Raw genomic sequence first — 22,741 nt, 5'->3', positions numbered from 1 at the left:
ATACCCTGCTTCAATCTATCAAATAGAACATAGAACATAGAATAGTACAGCACATTACAGGCCCTTCGTCCCACAATGTTGTGCCGACCCTCAAACCCTGCCTCCCATATAGCCCCCCAACTTAAATTCCTCCACATACCTGTCTAGTAGTCTCTTAAACTTCACTAGTGTATCTGTGTCCACCACTGACTCAGGCAGTGCATTCCACGCACCAACCACTCTCTGAGTAAAAAACCTTCCTCTAATATCCCCCTTGAACTTCCCTCCCCTTATCTTAAAGCCATGTCCTCTTGTACTGAGCAGTGGTGCCCTGGGGAAGAGGCGCTGGCTGTCCATTCTGTCTATTCCTCTTAATATCTTGTACACCTCTATCATGTCTCCTCTCATCCTCCTTCTCTCCAAAGAGTAAAGCCCTAGCTCCCTTAATCTCTGATCATAATCCATACTCTCTAAACCAGGCAGTGTCTCGGTAAATCTCCTCTGTACCCTTTCCAATGCTTTCACATCCTTCCTATACTGAGGCAACCAGAACTGGACACAGTACTCCCAAGTGTGGCCTAACTAGAGTTTTATAGAGCTGCATCATTACATCGCGTCTCTTAAACTCTATCCCTCGATTTATGAAAGCTAACACTCCGTAAGTAACTACCCTATCTGCCTGTGAGGCAACTGTGAGGTAGCTTAATACTTATCCACTGTACATCCACCTTAAATGCTTTAGTAATCCGGCCTCCAGCTCTCAATGGAATAAAGAAATCTGGAGATTCACAACCCTTGGCTTGGAGAAATGTTTATACCTCTCAGTTTTAAATGGATCTCCCTCACCTTTTAGTTGTCTCCTTGTTTGAGACTCTTTCACTGGTGAAAACATCCCAGCATCTGCTCTTTCAAATCCCTTAAGATCTTACATGTTTGACTAAAGTCACACCCCTCATTTTTAAAGTCTGAGGAATACAGAGCTAAACTATTTAGTCCTGCCGTAGGGCAATTATATAATGTAATCATGCCAAAAAACTACATTCATTATTTACTTAAGTGCTTGGAAAGAGTTTGGAAAAAAATATTAAAAAGAATTGTACATTGGAATGCTTCATAATTTTTCTCTCCTGTAGGATAACATGCTTTTCTGTGACTCCTGTGATCGAGGGTTTCACATGGAATGTTGCGACCCGCCTTTATCCAGAATGCCAAAAGGTATCATTAAACTAAATCTGTTAATGAATTTAGAACTTAATTCAAAATGTACTCGGATGCATTTACCATTATGGAATGATTAGATTTGAAGATATTTTGAGTTAAACTTCATTAATCATTTTTCTCCCAAGAAAATTTTGCTTCCCCTTGTGCACAGATGTTGATAATTTAGAGCTAGATTTGCCACCTGATGATGGATAGTATTTTCTGAGTGTTAAGCAAGAAAGCTTTGAACAAGTTAAAGTTATATCCCATTGATCTGTTCATTGTACAATGCACTTGCTATAATTTTCAGCTTTATCAAGTTCAAGTTTAATTGTCATTCAACCATACACATGAATACAGCCAAACAAGACAGCATTTCTCCAGGGCCAAGCGGCAAACCACAGTACCAACAGTCATCCACAGCACACAACACACATAGATCAATCAATAAGTCAGTAGGTACATTTAATGTGAGAGAAATGTATATAATATACATCCTGGAAATTAAAAATCATGCAAAAACAGAAATAATATATATTTAAAAAGTGAGGTAGTGTTCATTGGTTTGATGTCCATCTAGGAATCTGATAGCAAAGGGGAAGAAGCTGTTCCTGAATCGCTGAGTGTGCGCCTTCAGGCCTCTGTACCTCCTACCTGATGGTAACAATGAGAAAAAGGCATGCCCTGGGTGCAGGGGGTCCTTAATAATGGAAACTTCCTTTCTGAAACACTGCTCTTTGAAGATGTCCTGAGTACTTTGTAGGCAAGTACCCAAGATGGAGCCGACTAGACTTACAACCCTCTGCAGCCTGTCAGAATGCTCTTTAAAACTCCTAATGGATTCTAGTCACTGTCTTGCCTTCTTTATAGCTGCATCGATATGTTGGGACCAGGTCTGGTCCTCAGATATCTTGACACCCAGGAACTTGAAACTGCTCACTCTGTCCACTCAAAAAAACCCTGCAGATTCTGGAAATCTGAAATAAAAACAGGAATGCTAGAAATATGTTGTAAGTCAAATTGAGGAGAAAGACAGTTAAACTTTAGGAAATGACCTTTCATCATTTTGTATCTACTTGGCCTAAACCTCAATCCAAGCCTATATCCAGCTATAGAGCTGGGTCTATTGTACTGGTAAGTACATGTCTGTCACTCTGAAATACTGGGGCACACTACTGAGTATATATCGTCACTATATAACAGAGGTACAGTGCTTGGGAACAAGTTTGTCACTGTAACACTGGGAAACATTACTAGTGAGCACATATATAGTACATTGTTAGGGTAAACTGTATTGTTGGGTAAAGATCTTTCACTATGGCGAGAGTACTGTACAGATGGGCATAGGTCTAACTTCAAGATGCTTACAGTACTCATGGGTATGGGCCTCTTGCTAGAACGAGTTTGGAGGCGACATCGGATGCACGGCACCTCTGGCAGGGTCTGCAAGACATTACTTTCTACAAAGCGGAACAAAGCAGTTTCAGTAGTATGAATGGTAGCGATGCTTCACTACCAGAAGAACTCAACACCTTCTATGCATGCTTTGAAAAGAAGAACACAACTACAGCTGTGAAGATCCCTGTTGCACATGATGACCCTGTGATCTCCATCTCAGAGGCTGTCTTTAAAGAGAGTGAACCCTTGCAAGGTAGAAAGTCCCGATGGAGTACCTGGTAAGGCTCTGAAAACCTGTGCCAACCAACTAGCAGGAGTATTCAAGGACATTTTCTACCTCTCACTGCAATGGGTGGAAGTTTCCACTTGCTTCAAAAGGGCAACAATTATACCAGTGCCTTAGAAGAATAATGTGGGCTGCCTTAATGACTATCGCCCAGTAGCACTCACATCGACAGTGATGAAGTGCTTTGAGAGATTGGTCATGACTAGACTGAATTCCTGCCTCAGCAAGGATCTGGACGCATTGCAATTTGCCTATTGCCACAATAGATCAACAGCAGACGCATTCTCAATGGCAGTCCACACGGCTGAAAACTGGACAACACAAACACCTACGTCAGGATGCTGTTCGTCGACTATAGCTCAGCATTTCATACTGTCATTCCCACAGTCCTGATTGAGAAGTTGCAGAACCTGGGCCTCTGTACCTCCCTCTGTAATTGGATCCTCCACTTCCTAACTGGAAGACCACAATCTGTGCGGATTGGTGATAATATATCCTCACTGACGATCAACACTGGCGCATCTCAGGGGTGTGTGCTTAGCCCACTGCTCTACTCTCTCTATATACGTGACTGTGTCACTAGGCATAGCTCAAATACCATCTATAAATTTGCTGATGATACAACCATTGTTAGTAGAATCTCTTTCTTTTTCAATCTTTTTATTATTAATATCAACATAATAAGATTGATACATAGATAATGGGATTACAAACATACACATTTCAACTGAACATGAGAGAATACATAAGCAATAGTTACAGTATAAATGAGTCTTCCCAAATCATGGACGATACAAGTAACCAATAAACAAGGCAAACCTAGGTATATCGTAATATGTATTTTAAAAAAAACAGAGACTTCCGGTAAGATGGCGATAGTTTAGCTGCTCCGAACTTTTGTTCCATTACTGTCGCTATCTTTGCACTAAATGTCTCCATTTTTTAAACCTTAGTTAGGAATTTTTTCGGTATCTCTTACTTGCCTGTGAATATATCTAACTTACAATGTCTAGCAAGAGTTCTAAATCCGGGAGAAAAGAAGCTATCGCTCCCTCGGACGAGACTTTGGTTGCGCTCGGAAAGCTCCGAGACGAAATTTTAAAGGAATTTAAAACCGCTTTCAAACAGTTGGAAGACAAACTGGATCGGATCAACGATAAAGTGGACAAACATGCTGAACACTTGTCTCGCATCGATTTGACTTCTGAGGATTTAGAAAGTCGTGTTCGATACTTGGAGACTCTCTGTTCCAGTTTAGAGGAAAAATCTAACAAACTTCTTTCCAAAATGGTGGATCTCGAAAATCGCAGCAGACGCTGCAACCTCAGAATTCTTGGATTGCCAGAGGCGACCGAACAGGAATCAACCGTGAAGTTTTTCGCCGAGTTTCTCTGTGAGATATTCGGGAAAGATTTGCTTCCGAAGCCGCCCGAGCTCGAACGGGCACACAGAGTTTACGTTCCCCCCGGAATTCTGGGCTCCCATCCGCGACCAGTGGTCTTGTGTTTCCATCAATACCAGGTAAAACACAGTCTGATTGTAGAGGCGCGTCGCAGGGGGTCTTTTCCTTTCCAGGATACAACCATTCGCTTTATGGAAGATTTTGCACCCCAGACCTTAAAGATGCGCGCTGAGTTTAAAGGCGCAATGAAAGTGCTTTTTGATCGTGGTTTCAAACCTTCTCTTTGCAATCCTGCCGATCTACGAATCAAGCTTAATACCGGGAAATACAAGTGGTTCAAATCAGCGAAGGAAGCTGAAGCATTTGTGGCAAGTCTTCCGGCTATCCAGTCATCTTCGGAATCTGATCGGACCTCCTAAAATGGTGGATAAGTACTCCTCGTAGTGAAATTACTTTTTCTGGACTCAGACTTCACTTGAATCACTCAGACATTATTCATTGAAACTTTGAGGACTGTTGACAATCTCTCCCGGGATTTGGTGTGTGTGTAATCTATTTTTATTCTTGTATAGCTTTACCTGCAGAGTTCTACAACTAACTCTAGCTTGTTTTGGAGGTTCGGGGTCTTTGGTGAGGGCCTCCCTGTTTGTTGGTTCACAGTTTAATTGTTGATTTATTTTTCCTTTTTTTAAATATTTATTTTATCTTTTTTTTTTCTTCACCCCTTTTTTCTAATCTGAATTTTTTTCTCCCCTCTCTGTAAATGGTTGATAAATACTCGTCTTGAATTTGTAACTTTCCCCTTCCTCTTCTTTTTTCTTTTTCTTTCTTACCTTTTTTTTCCCTTTCTCCTGCTTTATTCTTCTATAATTTTTCGCGGGTAGGTTAGTTTTGGTTTTCTTCCGATTTTCTCTGTATTAAGTTTTATATTTCTGCAGAAGGTGTTCTAATCTGTAGTTATGTTTTCTAGTGCATAAATTAGTTACTATTTGCTATAGTATTTATACGGAACTGTTGTTAATGACACAGATCTGGAAGTTGTATTTGGGTTAATTTTTTTGGTAGAGCTAGCTACTTGTTTTGGTAGCCGTCTAGTTTTGGGTTGTGCGGATGGGGTGGGTTTTCCAGTTCCAACATCACTCACTGTATTTATTGTTTCTCTTTATTGCTCAGGACATGTTTATATTTTGACTTTACGAATCTATGTTTACATCTCTGCTCCCAGACTGCTATTGTACTGCTTGACTTTTTATATGCCTGCTGCCTTTTATGCATTAGCAATTGATAATGGCTAGTGCACTTAAATTCGTGAGCTGGAATGTAAAGGGATTGAACCACCCTGTTAAAAGGAGGAAGGTATTCTCACATATCAAACAACTCAAAGCTGACATTGCTTTCCTTCAAGAAACTCATATTCGTTGTTTTGATAACTCCCGGCTTCTGTCAAAGTGGGCGGGTCAGCATTTTCATTCATCCTTTGCCGCTAAAGCTAGGGGAGTCTCCATTCTTATTAACTCAAATATTCCTTTTGAACTCCATAATAAAATATCTGATACAAATGGCCGTTTTATTATTGTTTCTGGTAAACTATATAACTCTAAAGTTGCACTAGCAAACCTGTATGCCCCCAACTTTGATGATGTTAACTTTTTTGGACTGTTTTTTTCCTCATTACCAGACTTAAACTCATACTCTCTTATACTGGGTGGTGACTTCAACTGTTGGTTGAATCCTAAACTGGACCGATCGTCCTCTGTTACCAGATCACCTACTAAATCTGCCTTAGCTATTCAATCGTTTCTCTCTAATTTTGGTATCTCTGATATATGGCGTTTCCTCCATCCTACGGAGAGAGATTATTCTTTTTTCTCACATGTTCACCATACCTTCACTAGAATTGACTATTTCTTACTCGATAACCAACTTATCCCATTTGCCCACTCTTGTGACTATCAGAGTATACTAATTTCTGACCATGCCCCAATTACCCTCTCTCTGAACTTTCCTGGTCTCCCTCAGAGGAATAAACACTGGCGGTTTGATTCAACTTTATTGTCGGATGATGATTTCGTAAAATTTATTAAGGATCAGATAACCTTTTATTTTAACACTAATACATCACCTGAAGTGCCATCCCAGATTGTCTGGGATGCCATGAAAGCATATCTGAGGGGTCAAATAATCTCTTACACAGCAAATCTCAACAGAAGATCCCGTGCAGATCGAGCAGACCTCATCAACCAGATTAAAGATTTGGATCAAATATATGCCCAAACTAAGAACCCTGAATTATACAAGAAGCGCGTTGAACTCCAAACTAAATTTAACCTTCTGTCCACTCAACCTGTCGAACGCCAACTTCTCGAAAGCAAGAGTCGCTTTTACATTCATGGGGATAAGTCTGGTAAATTCCTAGCCAATCAGCTGAGGCGTTCCAAAGCCAAACAACATATTACAAAGATCCGGAAGGAGAACGGAGACTTTACATCGGATCATTTAGAAATTAATGACGCATTTAAAATTTTTTATTCTCAGCTTTATTCCTCTGAATCTCTGAATGACAATATTTCTGTGGATCAATTTTTACAGAATCTGAAAATCCCCTCACTTTCATCTGATTTCAAAGCCAAACTCAATGCGCCTATATCACCAGAAGAAATATCTTTTGCAATTTCTGCACTGTCCTCAGGGAAATCTCCTGGACCTGATGGGTTCCCTGTAGAATTTTATAAATCATTCTCTTCACTTCTTTCTCCTTAGTTACTTTCAGTATTATCTGACTCGTTTAATTATGGCAAATTGCCACCCTCTTTCAATGAGGCATCTATTATTATTCTTTTAAAAAAGGGCAAAGACCCAACAGAGTGTTCCTCGTACAGGCCGATCTCTCTGCTCAATGTTGATGTAAAGATCTTAGCTAAAGTGTTGGCTCATAGATTAGAAACCGTTATTCCCTCCATTATCTCTGATGACCAAACAGGCTTTATTAAAAACCGTCTCCCTTTCTTTAACATTCGGCGTCTATTTAATATTTTATACTCAGCTCCAACTGGGACTCCTGAATGTGTTATCTCCCTTGATGCGGAGAAAGCATTTGATCGTATAGAGTGGAACTACCTTTTCGCAGTCTTAGAAAAATTTTACCTCGGCCAAAGTTTCATCTCTTGGATCCAAGTGCTGTACCTGTGTCCTACTGCTTCTGTTCTAACTAATTTTCAGAAATCCCAAGTATTTAATCTCAAACGTGGCACCCGTCAGGGATGCCCCTTAAGTCCCTTTCTCTTTGATTTGGCTATAGAACCTCTGGCGATAGCATTTCGAAATTGTCCTGAATTGACCGGGATTTGGAGAGGGGGTGTTGAGCATAAAGTTTCTCTCTATGCTGATGACTTATTACTCTTTCTCTCAAATCCGTCTACATCCTTACCTCTAATGTTTTCACTTCTTGACCAGTTTAGCCAGATCTCTGGCTATAAACTCAATTTACATAAGAGTGAACTTTTCCTAATTAATAAAGAAGCACAAGAACTAATATTTCGTGATCTCCCCTTTAAAGTAGTTCATAATCAATTTACTTATCTTGGAATTACAGTCACAAGGAAGTTTAAAGATCTCTTTCGTGAAAACTTTGTCAATCTTTCATATGCTATAAAACAGAGTCTGGTACAATGGTCACCTCTATCTATGTCCTTGGTAGGTCGTATTAATGTTGTTAAAATGTATGTTCTCCCCAAATTTTTATACTTATTTCAATCTATCCCAATTTTTATTCCTAAATCTTTTTTTGATTCCTTAGACTCTATTATTTTGTCATATCTGTGGCAGAATAAGCGCTCTAGAATTAATAAAATCCACCTCCAAAAATCTAAAAGAGAGGGTGGCATGGCTTTACCTAACTTTCGCTTATATTACTGGGCAGCTAATATACGTTGTGCTGCCTTCTGGTCTTTCTTCCACGGTCAACCCGAGTGCCCTAACTGGGTGGCAATGGAGTTGAGCTCCACTAAAGAATTATCTATATCTGCACTTCTTGGCTCTGCACTCCCTAGCAGTCTGCCCAGATCAATAGCTAATCCTCTTGTTAGACACACTTTGCGTATATGGGCTCAGTTTAGGAAATGCTATGGTTTCCAGGGGTTTTCCGTTTCTAGTCCTGTCGCACATAATCACCTTTTTTTACCTACTACGTATGATTCAGCATTCCATGTTTGGTACAGGAAGGGCATTAGACATTTTGAAGATCTCTTCATTGATAATCACTTCGCTTCTTTTCAGCAGCTCTCTGTTAAGTTCAACCTGCCTAACGCTCACTTTTTCAGATATCTCCAAATCCGACACTTTACTGCTCCTTTAATTCCTAACTTTCCTGAAATGCCTGCAAAAAATGCTATGGACCTACTTCTTTCCATTAATCCACTAGGTAAAGGTTTAATATCAATTATCCGAGATAAACTAGCAGCCTTACGACGGGCCCCTGTGGATAAAATTAAAATGGCCTGGGAGCAGGATTTAAATATCTCCTTATCCGAGGAGAGCTGGGACTCAGTTCTCAAATCGGTTAACTCAACCTCCCTTTGTGCTCGCCATTGCCTTTTACAGTTTAAGATTGTTCATAGAGCCCATATGTCTAAATCTAAATTATCTCGATTCTACCCTGGCATTAGTCTGCTCTGCGATAAATGCAAGAGGGGCGTGGCCTCTCTCATCCATATGTACTGGTTCTGTCCTAGCTTGGAGAAATTCTGGAAAGATGTCTTCACTACATTATCGGGTATTCTGAATCAGCACCTAGAACCTAACCCCTTAATTGCTCTGTTCGGTTTTTGGGGCGAGACAGATTTATGTCTGGGTCCGACCAAATGCCGAATACTATCCTTTGCCTCTCTCCTGGCGAGACGCTTGATCCTCCTTAGATGGAGAGATGTTGCCCCGCCCACTCATGCGCAATGGCTTAACGACATTATGGCCTGCTTGGACCTCGAAAAAATTCATTATTCAGTTTTTAATTCGGATCTAAAGTTCCATAAGGTCTGGGGACCTTTTATCGAGTACTTTCATAACCTTCCTCTTGACTAGGGTTTTTTTTTTCTTTTTTTTTCAGCTCCCTTTTTTTTCTGGTAGTAGGCATTATTATCCTCTGTTGCTAAGTGTATTCCCAGTCTGGGAGTTTGACTGTCCTGACTTATACTCTCTATATTGTGTGGTGGTTGGTCTGGATTTGTTGTTGTTTTTTTCTTGTGTTGTGGGGCTTGGGGAGGACACTAAGCTTACTTGTCTTTAATTTAGGTGCTTTTTTGTTAAATTCTCTTCCTTTGTAGCATATTGTTATTGTATGCTTAATTTTGCACTGTATTAATGCTCCTCATTGGGATTTGGGGTTTTTAATTTTGTAAAATGTTTTGAAAAACTAATATTTTTTTTAAAAAAAACAGAAAACAGAAAAAGGAAAAAAATACTTATGCAAAAAAAACTAATCTAACAATCTAATAACTAATAAGAAAAAAAAACGAGAAAAAAAAGGGAAAAAGAAAAAATGAAAAAAAAGGGCTGTTTATAATATCTAACAAAGATACAAAATCATCAGTGTCGTCAACTCCGATCCTCTCAACATATGTAAAATCAAAACTGGAAAAACAAATAGGCTTGGAACAGGGTCATATTACATCATATGAAAATATTGAATAAATGGTCTCCATATCTTTTCAAATTTAATAGAAGTATCAAATACAACACCTCTAATTTTTTCTAAATTTAGACATAATATAGTTTGAGAAAACCAATGAAATACGGTAGGAGGATTAATTTCTTTCCAATTCAACAAAATAGATCTTCTAGCCATTAATGTAAGAAATGCAATCATTCGACAAGCAGAAGAGGATAAATGAAGTGAGTCCATCATTGGTAAACCAAAAATTGCACTAATAGGATGGGGTTGTAAATCAATGTTCAATACCGTGGAAATAATATCAAAAATGTCTTTCCAATATTTTTTCAAAATCGGACAAGACCAGAACATATGAGTTAAAGACGCTATCTCTGAATGATATCTGTCACAAATAGGATTTATATAGGAATAAAAATGAGCCAATTTATCCTTGGACATATGAGCCCTATGCACAACCTTAAACTGTATTAATGAATGTTTAGCACATATAGATGATGTATTAACTAATTGAAGAATTTTATCCCAATTCTCAATAGGGATAGTAAGGTTAAGTTCTCTTTCCCAATCATTTTTAATCTTATAGAAGGGCTCTGAACGTATCTTCATAATTATATTGTAAAGTTTTGATATTAGCCTTTTCTGAGAAGGATTTAGTTCAAACAAATTCTCCAAAATACCTGAAGACACAAGATTTGGAAAGGTAGGAAGTACAGTATTTAAGAAATTCCTAATCTGTAAACATCTAAAAAAAATGAAATCTAGGCAAATTATATTTATTAGATAATTGCTCAAAAGACATAAAACAATTATCCAAAAATAAATCGGAAAAACGTAGTAATCCTTTAGTCTTCCAAGCTGAATAAGCTTGATCTATAATAGAAGGATAAAAAAAGCAATTGGATACAATAGCAATATTTAAAACAAACTGAGTCAACCCAAAAATTTCCGAAATTGAAACCATATACGTAAAGTATGTTTAACTATCGGATTGTCAATTCGTTTCTGCAATTTAGAAAGAGCAAAGGGAAGAGAAGACCCTAAAATAGAACCCAATGCAAATCCTTGTACAGATTTAATTTCCAGGTTCACCCAATGAGGGCTAAAAGATAATCCCAATCCTTTAACCAACATATCAAATATCGGATATTGACTGATAATAAAATCTAAAATTAGGCAATGCCAATCCACCTTCCTTCCTTGCCTTCTGTAAATATTTTTTACCTAATCTAGGATTTTTATTCTGCCATATATATGAGGAAATTTTTGAATCAACATTAGCAAAAAAAGATTTCGGAATAAAAGTTGTACCGCTTGGAATATATATAAAAACTTGGGTAAAATAACCATCTTAATAGCATTAATCCGACCTATCAGAGATAAAGGTGCTGGTGACCATTTAGTAAACAAACATTTAATCTGATCGATTAGGGGTAAAAAATTAACCTTAAATAAGTCCTTATAGTTTTTGGTGATTTTAATCCCTAAATAAATAAGAGTCATTAACTAATTTAAAAGGTAATTTTCCATAAATTGGAACCTGTCTATTTAAAGGAAACAATTCACTCTTATTAAGATTTAATTTATACCTGGAAAAATTACTAAATTGAGCCAACAATGATATAACTGCAGGAATGGATTTCTCAGGATCAGAAATAAATAATAATAAATCATCTGCATATAATGATAGCTTATGTATATCCGTCCCACGATTAATGCCAAAAATGTTCTGTGATTCTCTGATAGCAATTGCCAAAGGTTCTAAAGCAATATCAAATAATAATGGACTAAGAGGACAGCCTTGTCTAGTACCCCGAAATAAACGAAAAAAGGGAGATCTTTGATTGTTAGTAAGCACCAAGGCTACTGGAGTATGATATATCAGTTTAATCCAGGAAATGAATGTCGGACTAAAATTAAACTTCTCAAGCACAGTAAATAAGTATGGCCATTCAACTCTATCAAATGCTTTCTCCGCATCTAATGAAATGACACATTCTGAAGTGCTATGTGAAGGAGTATAAACAATATTCAATAATCTCCTAACATTGAAAAAAAGAATAGCAATTTTTAATAAAACCAGTTTGATCTTCCGAGATAATTTGAGGTAATACCTTCTCCAGCCTGGATGCCAGTAACTTGGAAAAGATCTTGGAATCTACATTCAATAAAGATATTGGTCTATAGGATGCACATTCAGTAGGGTCTTTATCTTTCTTCAATATTAAAGAAATGGAAGCTCTATAAAAAGATTGTGGCAGATTACCCAATCTAATTGCTTCTTCAAAAACCCTGCATAACCAAGGAGAAAGCGTCGCGGAAAAACATTTTAAAAATTCTACAGTATACCCATCTGGACCTGGTGCTTTCCCAGAATTCATAGAGGAAATAACCCCTTTAATTTCTGCATCCGTAATAGGAGTTTCTAATATTGAAAGATCATCAGATGATAATTTTGTAAAATTCAATTTCCCAAGAAAATCAGACATGGTATTATAATCATGAGGGAATTCAGAATGATACAGGGAGGTATAAAAATCTTGAAAAGATTTGTTTATCTCATCATGGTTAACTGTCAGATCCCCATTCTGCTGACGAATCTTAGTAATTTGACGTTTAACCAAAGCATTCTTCAATTGACTCGCTAACAGTTTACCCGATTTATCACTGTGTATATAAAAATCAGATCTGGTTTTCATTAATTGATTTTCAATCGAAGATGTAAGTAATAAACTATGTTCCATTTGAAGTTCAACCCTTTGTTTGTAAAGCTCATCACTAGGAGTAGTCGAATATTTCTTGTCAATCTCTTTAATTTTTTCAACCAGTAAAAGAGTTTCCTTCTTAATGCGTTTTCTCAGACCAACGGAGTAGGAGATAATCTGTCCACGTATATATGCTTTAAAAGTGTCCCAAAGTGTCCCGCAAGAAATATCATCCGTGGAATTAGTTGAAAAGAAGAAATCAATCTGTTCCTTCATAAATTTAATAAAATCCAGATCTTGCAATAAGGTAGAATCAAATCGCCATTGTCTAGCATTAGAAGCTGTATCCATAAATTTAATAGAAAGTTTTAATGGAGCATGGTCAGAGATGGCTTTAATATCATAATTACAACCAATTATCGATGGAATAAAACAAGAGTCAAAAAAAAAATCAATTCTCGAGAAGGAATGATAAACGTGAGAAAAATGAAAACTCTTTTTCCTTAGAATGCCGACTTATTAGGTAAAGTCTGAGTAGAAAATTCGTCGTCGTTCTTCAAATTTTTCATTTAAAACCTCCAATAACATTTCATAAGTCAATTCAGTGCGCTTAGGATCGGTCTTTTTCTTCTTCCCATTCCCGTTAGAATCTTTCCCAGGGTCTTGCCCTTTAGATCTCAGAGCCATTTCTGTATTCATTTCTTCAAAATTCACAATAAACTCTTAAAGATAAGTCCAAAAAAGTAGCAAGGATCTTTTGGTGTAGGTAAAAGTAAGTTAAATAAGGGTGATCATAGGTTAAAAAAAGTAAAGGAGCGAATCTGAAACAGTGCTCACTCCATGAACGCCTCCTGCTGACCTCTTGTTAGTAGAATCTCAGGTGGTGTAAGAGGGCATACAGGAGTGAGATATGCCAACTAGTGGAATGGTACTGCAGCAACAACCTAGCACTCAGCATCAGTAAGATGGAAGAGCTGATGATGGACTTCAGGAAGGGTAAGACAAGGAACATTTACCAGTCCTCATAGAGGGATCAGAAGTGGAGAGAGTGAGCAGCTTCAAGTTACTGGGTGTCAAGATCTCTGAGGATCTAAGCTGGTCCCAACATATCAATGTAGTTACAAAGAAGGCAAGACAGCAGCTATACTTTATTAGGAGTTTGAAGAGATTTGGTATGTCAGCAAATACACTCAAAACTTCTATAGTTGTACTGTGGAGAGCATTCTGACAAGCTGCATCATTATTTGGTATGCAGGGGCTACTGCACAGGACTGAAAGAAGCTGCAGAAGGTTGTAAATCTAGTTGGCTCCATCTTAGGTACTAACCTACAAAGTACCCAGGACATCTTCAGGGAGCGGTGTCTCAGAAAGGCAGTGTCCATTATTAAGGATCTCCAGCACCCAGGGCATGCTCTTTTCTCACTGTTATCATCAGGCAGGAGGTACAGAAACCTGAAGGCACACACTCAGAGATTCAGGAACAGCTTCTTACCCTCTGCCATCCAATTCCTAAATGGACATTGAATGTTTGGACGCTACCCTTTTAAAAAAAAATACAGCATTTCTGTTTTGCATGTTTTTTAAAAATCTATTCAATATACGTAATTGATTTACTTGTTTATTCATTATTATTTATTTTTTTCTCTCTGCTAGATTATATATTGCATTGAACTGCTAGCTGCTAAGTTCACAAATTTCACGTCACATGCCGGTGATAATAAACCCAATTCTGAGTTACTGTAATTTCAGAAAGATTGGATACTAGGCACAATGATGAGCTGTATGATTTGTGTTAGTGTTTCTGTTATCACCTTGCTCCCAACAGGCACAAACTTAGTGAGGGTGACTTAATGGAGTGAGAAATATAGAGTCACATACACAGCCTTGAAATGAGCCTTTTGGTCCACCAGTCAGTGCCAGCATCAACCTTCAATTTGCACTAATCTTGCATTAATCTCAATTTTTATTCTTCCCACATTCTCATTAACTTCCCTCAGATTCAGCACTTGATGCAAATTACACTTGTCAATAAACTTACCATCCCAGGAAAAGACATAAATACATGTCTTTCAAGATGTGGAATGAACTTGGAGGATCTGGAGGAAAACAAGGTTATCATAGGGTGAGCGTGCAAGCTCCACACAAACAGCATCCGAGTTCAGGTTTGAACCCATGTCTGAGGCAGTTGTGTGTGCTGTCCTTTACTCTATAACAAATGATCACCTAACATTTATTGAGTACAATTATTTTTAACATATTTTTCTGTGTGGCGTGCATATATATTTGTTTATCATGAATGGCCCTTGAAGAAAGTTCAGATTGTATGCCTTGACCTCCCTATAATGGGATAATGGGAATGTGTTTTATGGGAGAGATTAGATAGGCTAGAGTTTCAAAGAGGAGAGGTGATGATTGACACATAAGATTCTGAGAGATTTTGACAGCATGGATATGAAGAGGATGTTTTCTCCTGTTGTAAAATCAAAAATTTGCAAACAAAGGTCACCCAGTTAAAGCGTGGGTGAGGTGAAATTTGTTATCTAAAGAATCACGAACCTTTGAACACTTCCTCAGGCATCAGAGTATTTGGGTATTTTTAAGATGTGCATCCTTAGACTGTTGATAAGCAAATATATTCCTATTAAGTTTATCCATGCAGTGAGGAATCTTACTCCCTCATTTATTTCCATGTAACCTATTCTTTCAAATATTTCATTATCATGCCTCTTACTCCCACATGCATTTGAAGAAATCAATGTAGCCCGTTAAGCTGTCAACCAGCACAGCTTTGGGATGTGGGAGGAAACTGGAGCACCTGGAGATAACCATAGTGCTGTAGTTACAGGGAGAATGTACAAACTCCAAACACGTAGGAGTGTAGTGAGCATTAAACCTGAGTCACTGGACTTTTGAGCCAGTTGCACAAACTGCATTGCCATAGTGAAAAATTACTAGGAGTAGATGGACTACAGTTGAGATTACAATCAACCCTGATCCAATTATGTGCCAGAACAGGCTTGAAAGGTCAAGTGGTATCTGCTGTTAAATTGCACGTTGATTAGAAATAGTTGTAGACCACTGCATTGGACCGGTCCAGCTTGATCAAGGCCTAGGTATTTTACCAAGGTCCTGAGGAAGACTGCTACACTCCTGGCTGAAACCTGGACTCCATTACTACTGTGCTCCCAGCTGCTATTTTCAATGATTCCTCATCACATGTAATGTTCAGGTCTCCTACTCTCACACCTGTACAACCTGCGTGACTTTCTATTATGGGAAATGTCTTGGCTGTAAAATCTAATATTTTATACACCTTAACTACCTTATGCACCCATCTCACCACCTTCAGAAATTAGTTGATATACAGCCCAGGAGTGCTTCATTGCGCTGAGCTTATGTACCCCAGAATTTATTGTTTCTTTTATCGTGTTTGTCCACCTGGTATCTGTACTGTACATGGAATTCAAGCTGTCTGTTAACCACATCACTCTTAGTAACAATTGTATATTCTTTGCTCCAGCATTTGATCAAATTTTTCTGTTGCACAAATAGCAAAGGGCCTAGTGCTGAACCCGAGATCATTGTTGCATAAAGGCTGCCAATCACATCAATTGGCCATTTCTTCCTTGTTACTAATGAGTCACCTGCAATATTTCCTTGTAATTCATGGCTCTTTACTTTTCTGATCGTTCTCCTTGCTGGGTGTGACACACACAACACGCTGGAGGAACTCAGCAGGTTGGGCAGCATCCGTCCTGATGAAGGGTCTCGCCCTGAAACGTTGACTGTTCATTTCCACGGATGCTGCCCGACCTGCTGAGTTCCTCCAGCGTGTTGTGTGTGTTGCTTTGACCCCAGCATCTGCAGTGTATTTTGTGTTTACAATTCCTTGCTGAGTGTCTTGTGAAATATACTATCCTCATTGGCATTACTCAACATTTAGTTAAGTTCATCAGATAGGACCTTCCTTTAGCAGGTACTTGTTGAATGTGTAACAATATATTCAGTGTTTTTTTCAAATGATAAATGCTGTCCCACGGGATTTTAAATCATTTGTTTACTACTGGACCACAATGTTGTCTATTTAGTTCCTTGCTGTCTGTCTTCCATTTGATCTAGGTCTTGTGGTGTTTCACAGTTTTGGACTCCCTTAAGATAATCTCTGTGTTTATCACATCCAGTGTTTTTCCCCCCTCCTTATATCAAACTCAATTACGTTTCCTCCTCTTTGTGAAGACAGACTCAAACTATTCATTGATGTCAGAAGGGCATGATCATTCAACCTTTACTGTCTGCTCCACAGTTCTGAAAGATCAGGGATAACCTTTCACCTCAGCACCACTTCCCTGCACCAATGGCAGATCCTATGACTCCCTTATTATCTCAAACTATATCTGTCTCCTTTTGAAAGTGCTCTGTGGTAGGGTCTCCACAGCCTTGTTGGGTTGATTCAAAGATTCAGTAGCTTCTGGCAAATACATTATTTCTCACTTCAGTGCTAAATGACCAATTCCTTATTGTAGGACAGTAACCCCATGTGTTTTTTATAAACCACAGCCAGGAGAGGAAGAATTTTGTACTGTATGTTTCAATATGGATTTAGGCTAATGGGAGATAACAACACAATTCCATAATCATGAATAGCACTAATTTCTAACAGGGTAATAGTCATTGATCACTACAACACAGAAATAGGCTTTTCAGCCCATCTAGTCTGTGCCAAGCTCTTATTCTGCCTAGTTCCATCGACCTGCACCTGGACCATAGCAATCCATACTTGTTCCATGTACTTACTCAAGCTTCTCTTAGGCGTTCCAATTGAACCTGCATCCGCCATTTCCACTGCCAGCTTGTTTCACACTCGCACCACCCTCTGAATGAAAGTTCCCCTTAAATAATTCACCTTTCACCGTTAAGTCTCTGACCTCTAGTTTTAGTCTCACCCAATCTCAGTGGAAAAATTATGCTTACATATACCGTATCTATGCCCCTCATATTTCCCCTCATTCTACCATATAACCATATAACAATTACAGCACGGAAACAGGCCATCTCAGCCCTTCTAATCCGTGCTGAACGCTTACTCTCACCTAGTCCCATTGACCCGCACTCAGCCCATAACCCTCCATTCCTTTCCTGTCCATATACCTATCCAATTTTACTTTAAATGACAATACCAAACCTGCCTCTACCACTTCTACTGGAAGCTCGTTCCACACAGCTACTACTCTCTGAGTAAAGAAATTCCCTCTCGTGCCTCTTATTTGAATCTCCCCTACTTTCAATGGAAAAAGCTAATCTACGTCAACTCTATCTAACCCCCTCATAATTTTAAATACCTCTATCAAGCCCCCCCTCAACCTACTATGCTCCAAAGAATAAAGACCTAACTTGTTCAATCTTTCCCTGTAACTTAGGTGCTGAAACCCAGGTAACATTCTAGTAAATCTTCTCTGTACTCTCTCTATTTTGTTGACATCTTTTCTATAATTCAGTGACCAGAACTGTACACAATAATCCAAATTCGGCCTTACCAATGCCTTGTACAATTTTAACATTACATCCCATCTCCTATACTCAATGCTCTGATTTATAAAGACCAACATACCAAAAGCTTTCTTCACCACCCTATCCACATGAGATTCCACCTTCAGGGAACTATGCACCATTACTCCTAGATCACTCTGTTCTACTGCATTCTTCAATGCCTTGCCATTTACCATGTATGTCCTATTTGGATTATTCCTACCAAAATGTAGCACCTCACACTTATCAGCATTAAACTCCATCTGCCATCTTTCAGCCCAGTCTTCTAACTGGCCTAAATCTCTCTGCAAACTTTGAAAACCTACTTCATTATCCACAATGCCACCTACCTTAGTATCATCTGCATACTTACTAATCCAATTTACCACCCCATCATCCAGATCATTAATGTATATGACAAACAACATTGGACTCAGTACAGATCCCCGAGGCACACCACTAGTCACCGGCCTCCAACCTGACAAACAGTTATCCACCACCACTCTCTGGCATCTCCCATCCAGCTACTATTGAATCCATTTTACTACGTCAATATTAATACCTAACGATTGAACCTTCCTAACTAACCTTCCGTGTGGAACCTTGTCAGAGGCCTTACTGAAGTCCATATAGACAACATCCACTGCTTTACCCTTGTCAACTTTCCTCGTAACCTCTTCAAAAAATTCAATAAGATTTGTCAAACATGACCTTCCACGCACAAATCCATGTTGACTGTTCCTAATCAGACCCTGTCTATCCAGATAATTATATATACCATCTCTAAGAATACTTTCCATTAATTTACCCACCACTGACATCAAACTGACAGGCCTATAATTGCTAGGTTTACTCTTAGAACCCTTTTTAAACAATGGAACCACATGAGCAATACGCCAATCCTCTGGCACCATCCTCGTTTCTAATGACATTTGAAATATTTCTGTCAGAGCCCCTGCTATTTCTACACTAACCTCCCTCAAGGTCCTAGGGAATATCCAGTCAGGACCCGGAGATTTATCCACATTTATATTCCTTATAAGCGCCAGTACTTCCTCCTCTTTAATCGTCATAGTTTCCATAACTTCCCTACTCATTTCCCTTACCTTATACAATTCAATATCCTTCTCCATAGTGAATACCGAAGAAAAGAAATTGTTCAAAATCTCCCCCATCTCTTTCGGCTCCACACATAGCTGTCCACTCTGATTCTCTAAGGGACCAATTTTATCCCTCACTATCCTTTTGCTATTAATATAACTGTAGAAACCCTTCGGATTTATTTTCATCTTACTTGCCAAAGCAACCTCGTATCTTCTTTTAGCTTTTCTAATTTCTTTCTTAAGATTCTTCTTACTTTTTTTATATTCCTCAAGCACCTCATTTACTCCATGCTGCCTATACTTATTGTAGATATCTCTCTTTTTCCTAACCAAGTTTCCAATATCCTTTGAAAACCATGGCTCTCTCAAACTTTTAACCTTTCCTTTCAACTTAACAGGAACATAAGGATTCTGTACCCTCAAAATTTCACCTTTAAATGACCGCCATTTCTCTATTACATCCTTCCCATAAAACAAATTGTCCCAATCCACTCCTTCTAAATCTTTTCGCATCTCCTCAAAGTTAGCCTTTCTCCAATCAAAAATCTCAACCCTGGGGCCAGTCCTATCCTTCATAATTAAATTGAAACTAATGGCATTGTGATCACTGGACCCGAAGTGCTCCCCAACACATACCTCCGTCACCTGACCTATTTCATTCCCTAACAGAAGACCCAATACTGCCCCTTCTCTAGTTGGTTCCTCTATGTATTGCTGCAAAAAAAAACCTGCACACATTTTACAAACTCCAAACCATCCATCCCTTTTACAGTATGGGCTTCCTAGTCTCTGTGTGGAAAATTAAAATCTCCCACAATCACAACCCTGTGCTTACTACAAATATCTGCTATCTCCTTGCAAATTTGCTCCTCCAATTCTCACTCCCCATTAGGTGGTCTATAATACGCCCCTATAAATGTTACTACACCTTTCCCATTCCTCAATTCCATCCAAATAGGCTCCCTAGATGAGCCCTCTAATCTATCCTGCTAGAGCACCGCTGTAATATTTTCTCTGACAAGCAACGCAATACCTCCCCCTCTTGTCCCTCCAATTCTATCACACCTGAAGCAACGAAATCCAGGAATATTTAGTTGCCAATCACACCCCTCCTGCAACCATGTTTCACTAATAGCTACAACATCATATTTCCATGTATCAATCCTTGCTCTAAGCTCATCCACCTTTCTTACAATGCTCCTAGCATTAAAATAAATACATTTAAGAAATTCTCCACCTCTTCTTCTATGTTTATCTCTTAACAGTACAAAGAACTTTACTGTCTTCTTTTTCTTCCTTCTCCCATACATCTGTTCCTACACTCTGGTTACCCTCCCCCCTCACATCTAGTTTAAATCAACTGGAGCCTCTCTAGCAAACCTACCTGCAAGAATATTTGTCCCCCTCCAATTCAGATGTAAACCGTCCCGCCGGAACAGGTCCCACCTTCCCTGGAAAACTACCCAATTATCTATAAATCTGAAGCCCTCCCTCCTGCACCATGTCTTCAGCCACGTGTTGATCTGCACAATCTTACTATTTCTAAACCCACCTGCACGTGGCACTGGTAGCAGTTCTGAGATTGCTATCCTGGAGGTCCTATCCTTTAACTTGGCACCTAGCTCCCTAAACTCACCTTTCAGGACCTCCTCACTCTTCCTACCCATGTCATTGGTCCCTACATGGACCATGACATCCAGCTGCTCACGTTCCCTCTTGAGAATACTGAGAACTTGATCCGAGATGTCGTGGACCCTGGCACCAGGAAGGCAACAGACCATCTGGGATTCTCGATCTCTTCCACAGAACCCTCTATCTGTTCCCCTAACTATCGAATCCCCTATCACTACTGCTCTCCTCTTTTCCCTCCTTCCCTTCTGAGCTGAGGGTCCAGACTTGGTGCCAGAGGCGCAACCACTGCAACTTGTCCCTGGTAGGTCGTCCCCACCAACAGTATCCAAAATGGTATACTTATCGTTGATGGGAATGGCCACAGGGGTGCTCTGCTCTTCCTGTCTATCCCCCTTCCCTCTTCTGACAGTCACCCAACTACCTGTCTCCTGACTCCTAGGGGTGACTACCTCCCTGAAACTCCTGTTTATTTCTGCCACTGCCTCCTGAATGATCCAAAGTTCATCGAGTTCCTGCTCCAATTCCCTAACACGGTGTGTCAGGAGCTGCAGCTGGATGCACCTTTTGCAGGTGTAGTCATCAGGGACAACAGTACTCGCCCTGACTTCCCACATACTGCAAACGGAGCACTCAACTGCCCTAACTGCTGCCTCCATTACCTACTCCTAAGCTAATTAGATTAATTAAAGGAGCTTACCCGGCTTTACCTCACCCGGAGTGAAGCTTGTACTCAGCCTCTGCTTGCTTTTTAAATTGCCCTGCTGATCTCAGAGGCAGACTTTCATGCGCTTGCGCAGTTGTGCCCCGTTCAAACCTTGCCAAAGCCGTCCCACTCTGCCTCAGTCCACTCCGATGATGGCCGCTGTATATGGCGGTCTTTCTTTTTAAACTCCATTCTCCTAAGTTTCAGAGAATAAAGTTCTAACATTTTCAACCTTGCTCTATATCTCAGGTCCTCAAGTCCCAGGAACAGCCAGAAAATATTATTGGTATCTTTCCTGTAGGTAGATGACCAGAACTGTGTACAATACTCCAAATTAAGCTTCACCAGTGCCTTGTACAGCTTCAACATAATCTTCCAACTCCAGTACATAATACCTTGATTTGTAAAGGCCAATGTTCCAAAAGGGGTAGGCCATTTAGAACAGAGATGCGGAAAAACTTTTTCGCCCAGAGAGTGGTGGATTTGTGGAATGCTCTGCCCCAGAAGGCAGTGGAGGCCAAGCCTCTGGATGCATTCAAGAGAGAGTTAGATAGAGCTCTTATAGATAGTGGGGTCAAGAGATATGGGGAGAGCGCAGGAACGGGGTACTGATTGTGTATGATCAGCCATGATCACAGTGAATGGCGGTGCTGGCTAGAAGGACCGAATGGCCTACTCCTGCACCTACTGTCTATTGTCTATAAAAGTTCTCTTTGTGACACTATCAACCTGTGACACCATTTGCAATGAATTATGGATCTGCATTCCTAGATCCCTTTGTTCTATCATACTCCTCAGTGCTCTACCACTCACTGTCCATTCCCTACGCTGGTTTGCCCTCCCAAAGTGCAACACCTCATGTACTTGACTGCATTAAATTCTATCTGCCATTTTTCTACCCATTTTCCCAGCTGGTCTAGATCCCACTACTAGCTTTGCTAGCCTTCCTTGCTCCCCACTATGCTGCCAATCTTGGTGTCATTCACAAATTTGTTAATCCAGTTTACCACATTATCTTCAAATTTTTTTAAAGTAGATTACAGACAACAATTAAACCAGTACAAATCCCTGTGGCATACTACTAGTCACAGACCTCTAGTCTGAGAGACAATCATCTACTACCACTTTCTGGCATCTACTGCTAA

General features: G+C 39.4%; 1 protein-coding gene across 2 annotated transcripts in view; it reads left to right on the top strand.

Moving 5' to 3' along the window:
* The window catches only part of kat6b (K(lysine) acetyltransferase 6B), a 252,441-nt gene that overhangs the window by 71,945 nt on the left and 157,755 nt on the right, over window positions 1–22,741 (top strand). For both annotated transcript variants that reach the window (XM_073025716.1, XM_073025715.1), the window contains exon 5: window positions 1,113–1,194. In XM_073025716.1, the coding sequence (XP_072881817.1) occupies window positions 1,113–1,194 (82 nt within the window). The remainder of the gene's footprint in view (window positions 1–1,112; window positions 1,195–22,741) is intronic.

The sequence above is a fragment of the Hemitrygon akajei genome, chromosome 21, assembly GCF_048418815.1.
Source record: "Hemitrygon akajei chromosome 21, sHemAka1.3, whole genome shotgun sequence".
Classification (NCBI taxonomy): Eukaryota; Metazoa; Chordata; class Chondrichthyes; order Myliobatiformes; family Dasyatidae; genus Hemitrygon; species Hemitrygon akajei.
This window is presented reverse-complemented; position numbering and strand designations above follow the sequence as displayed.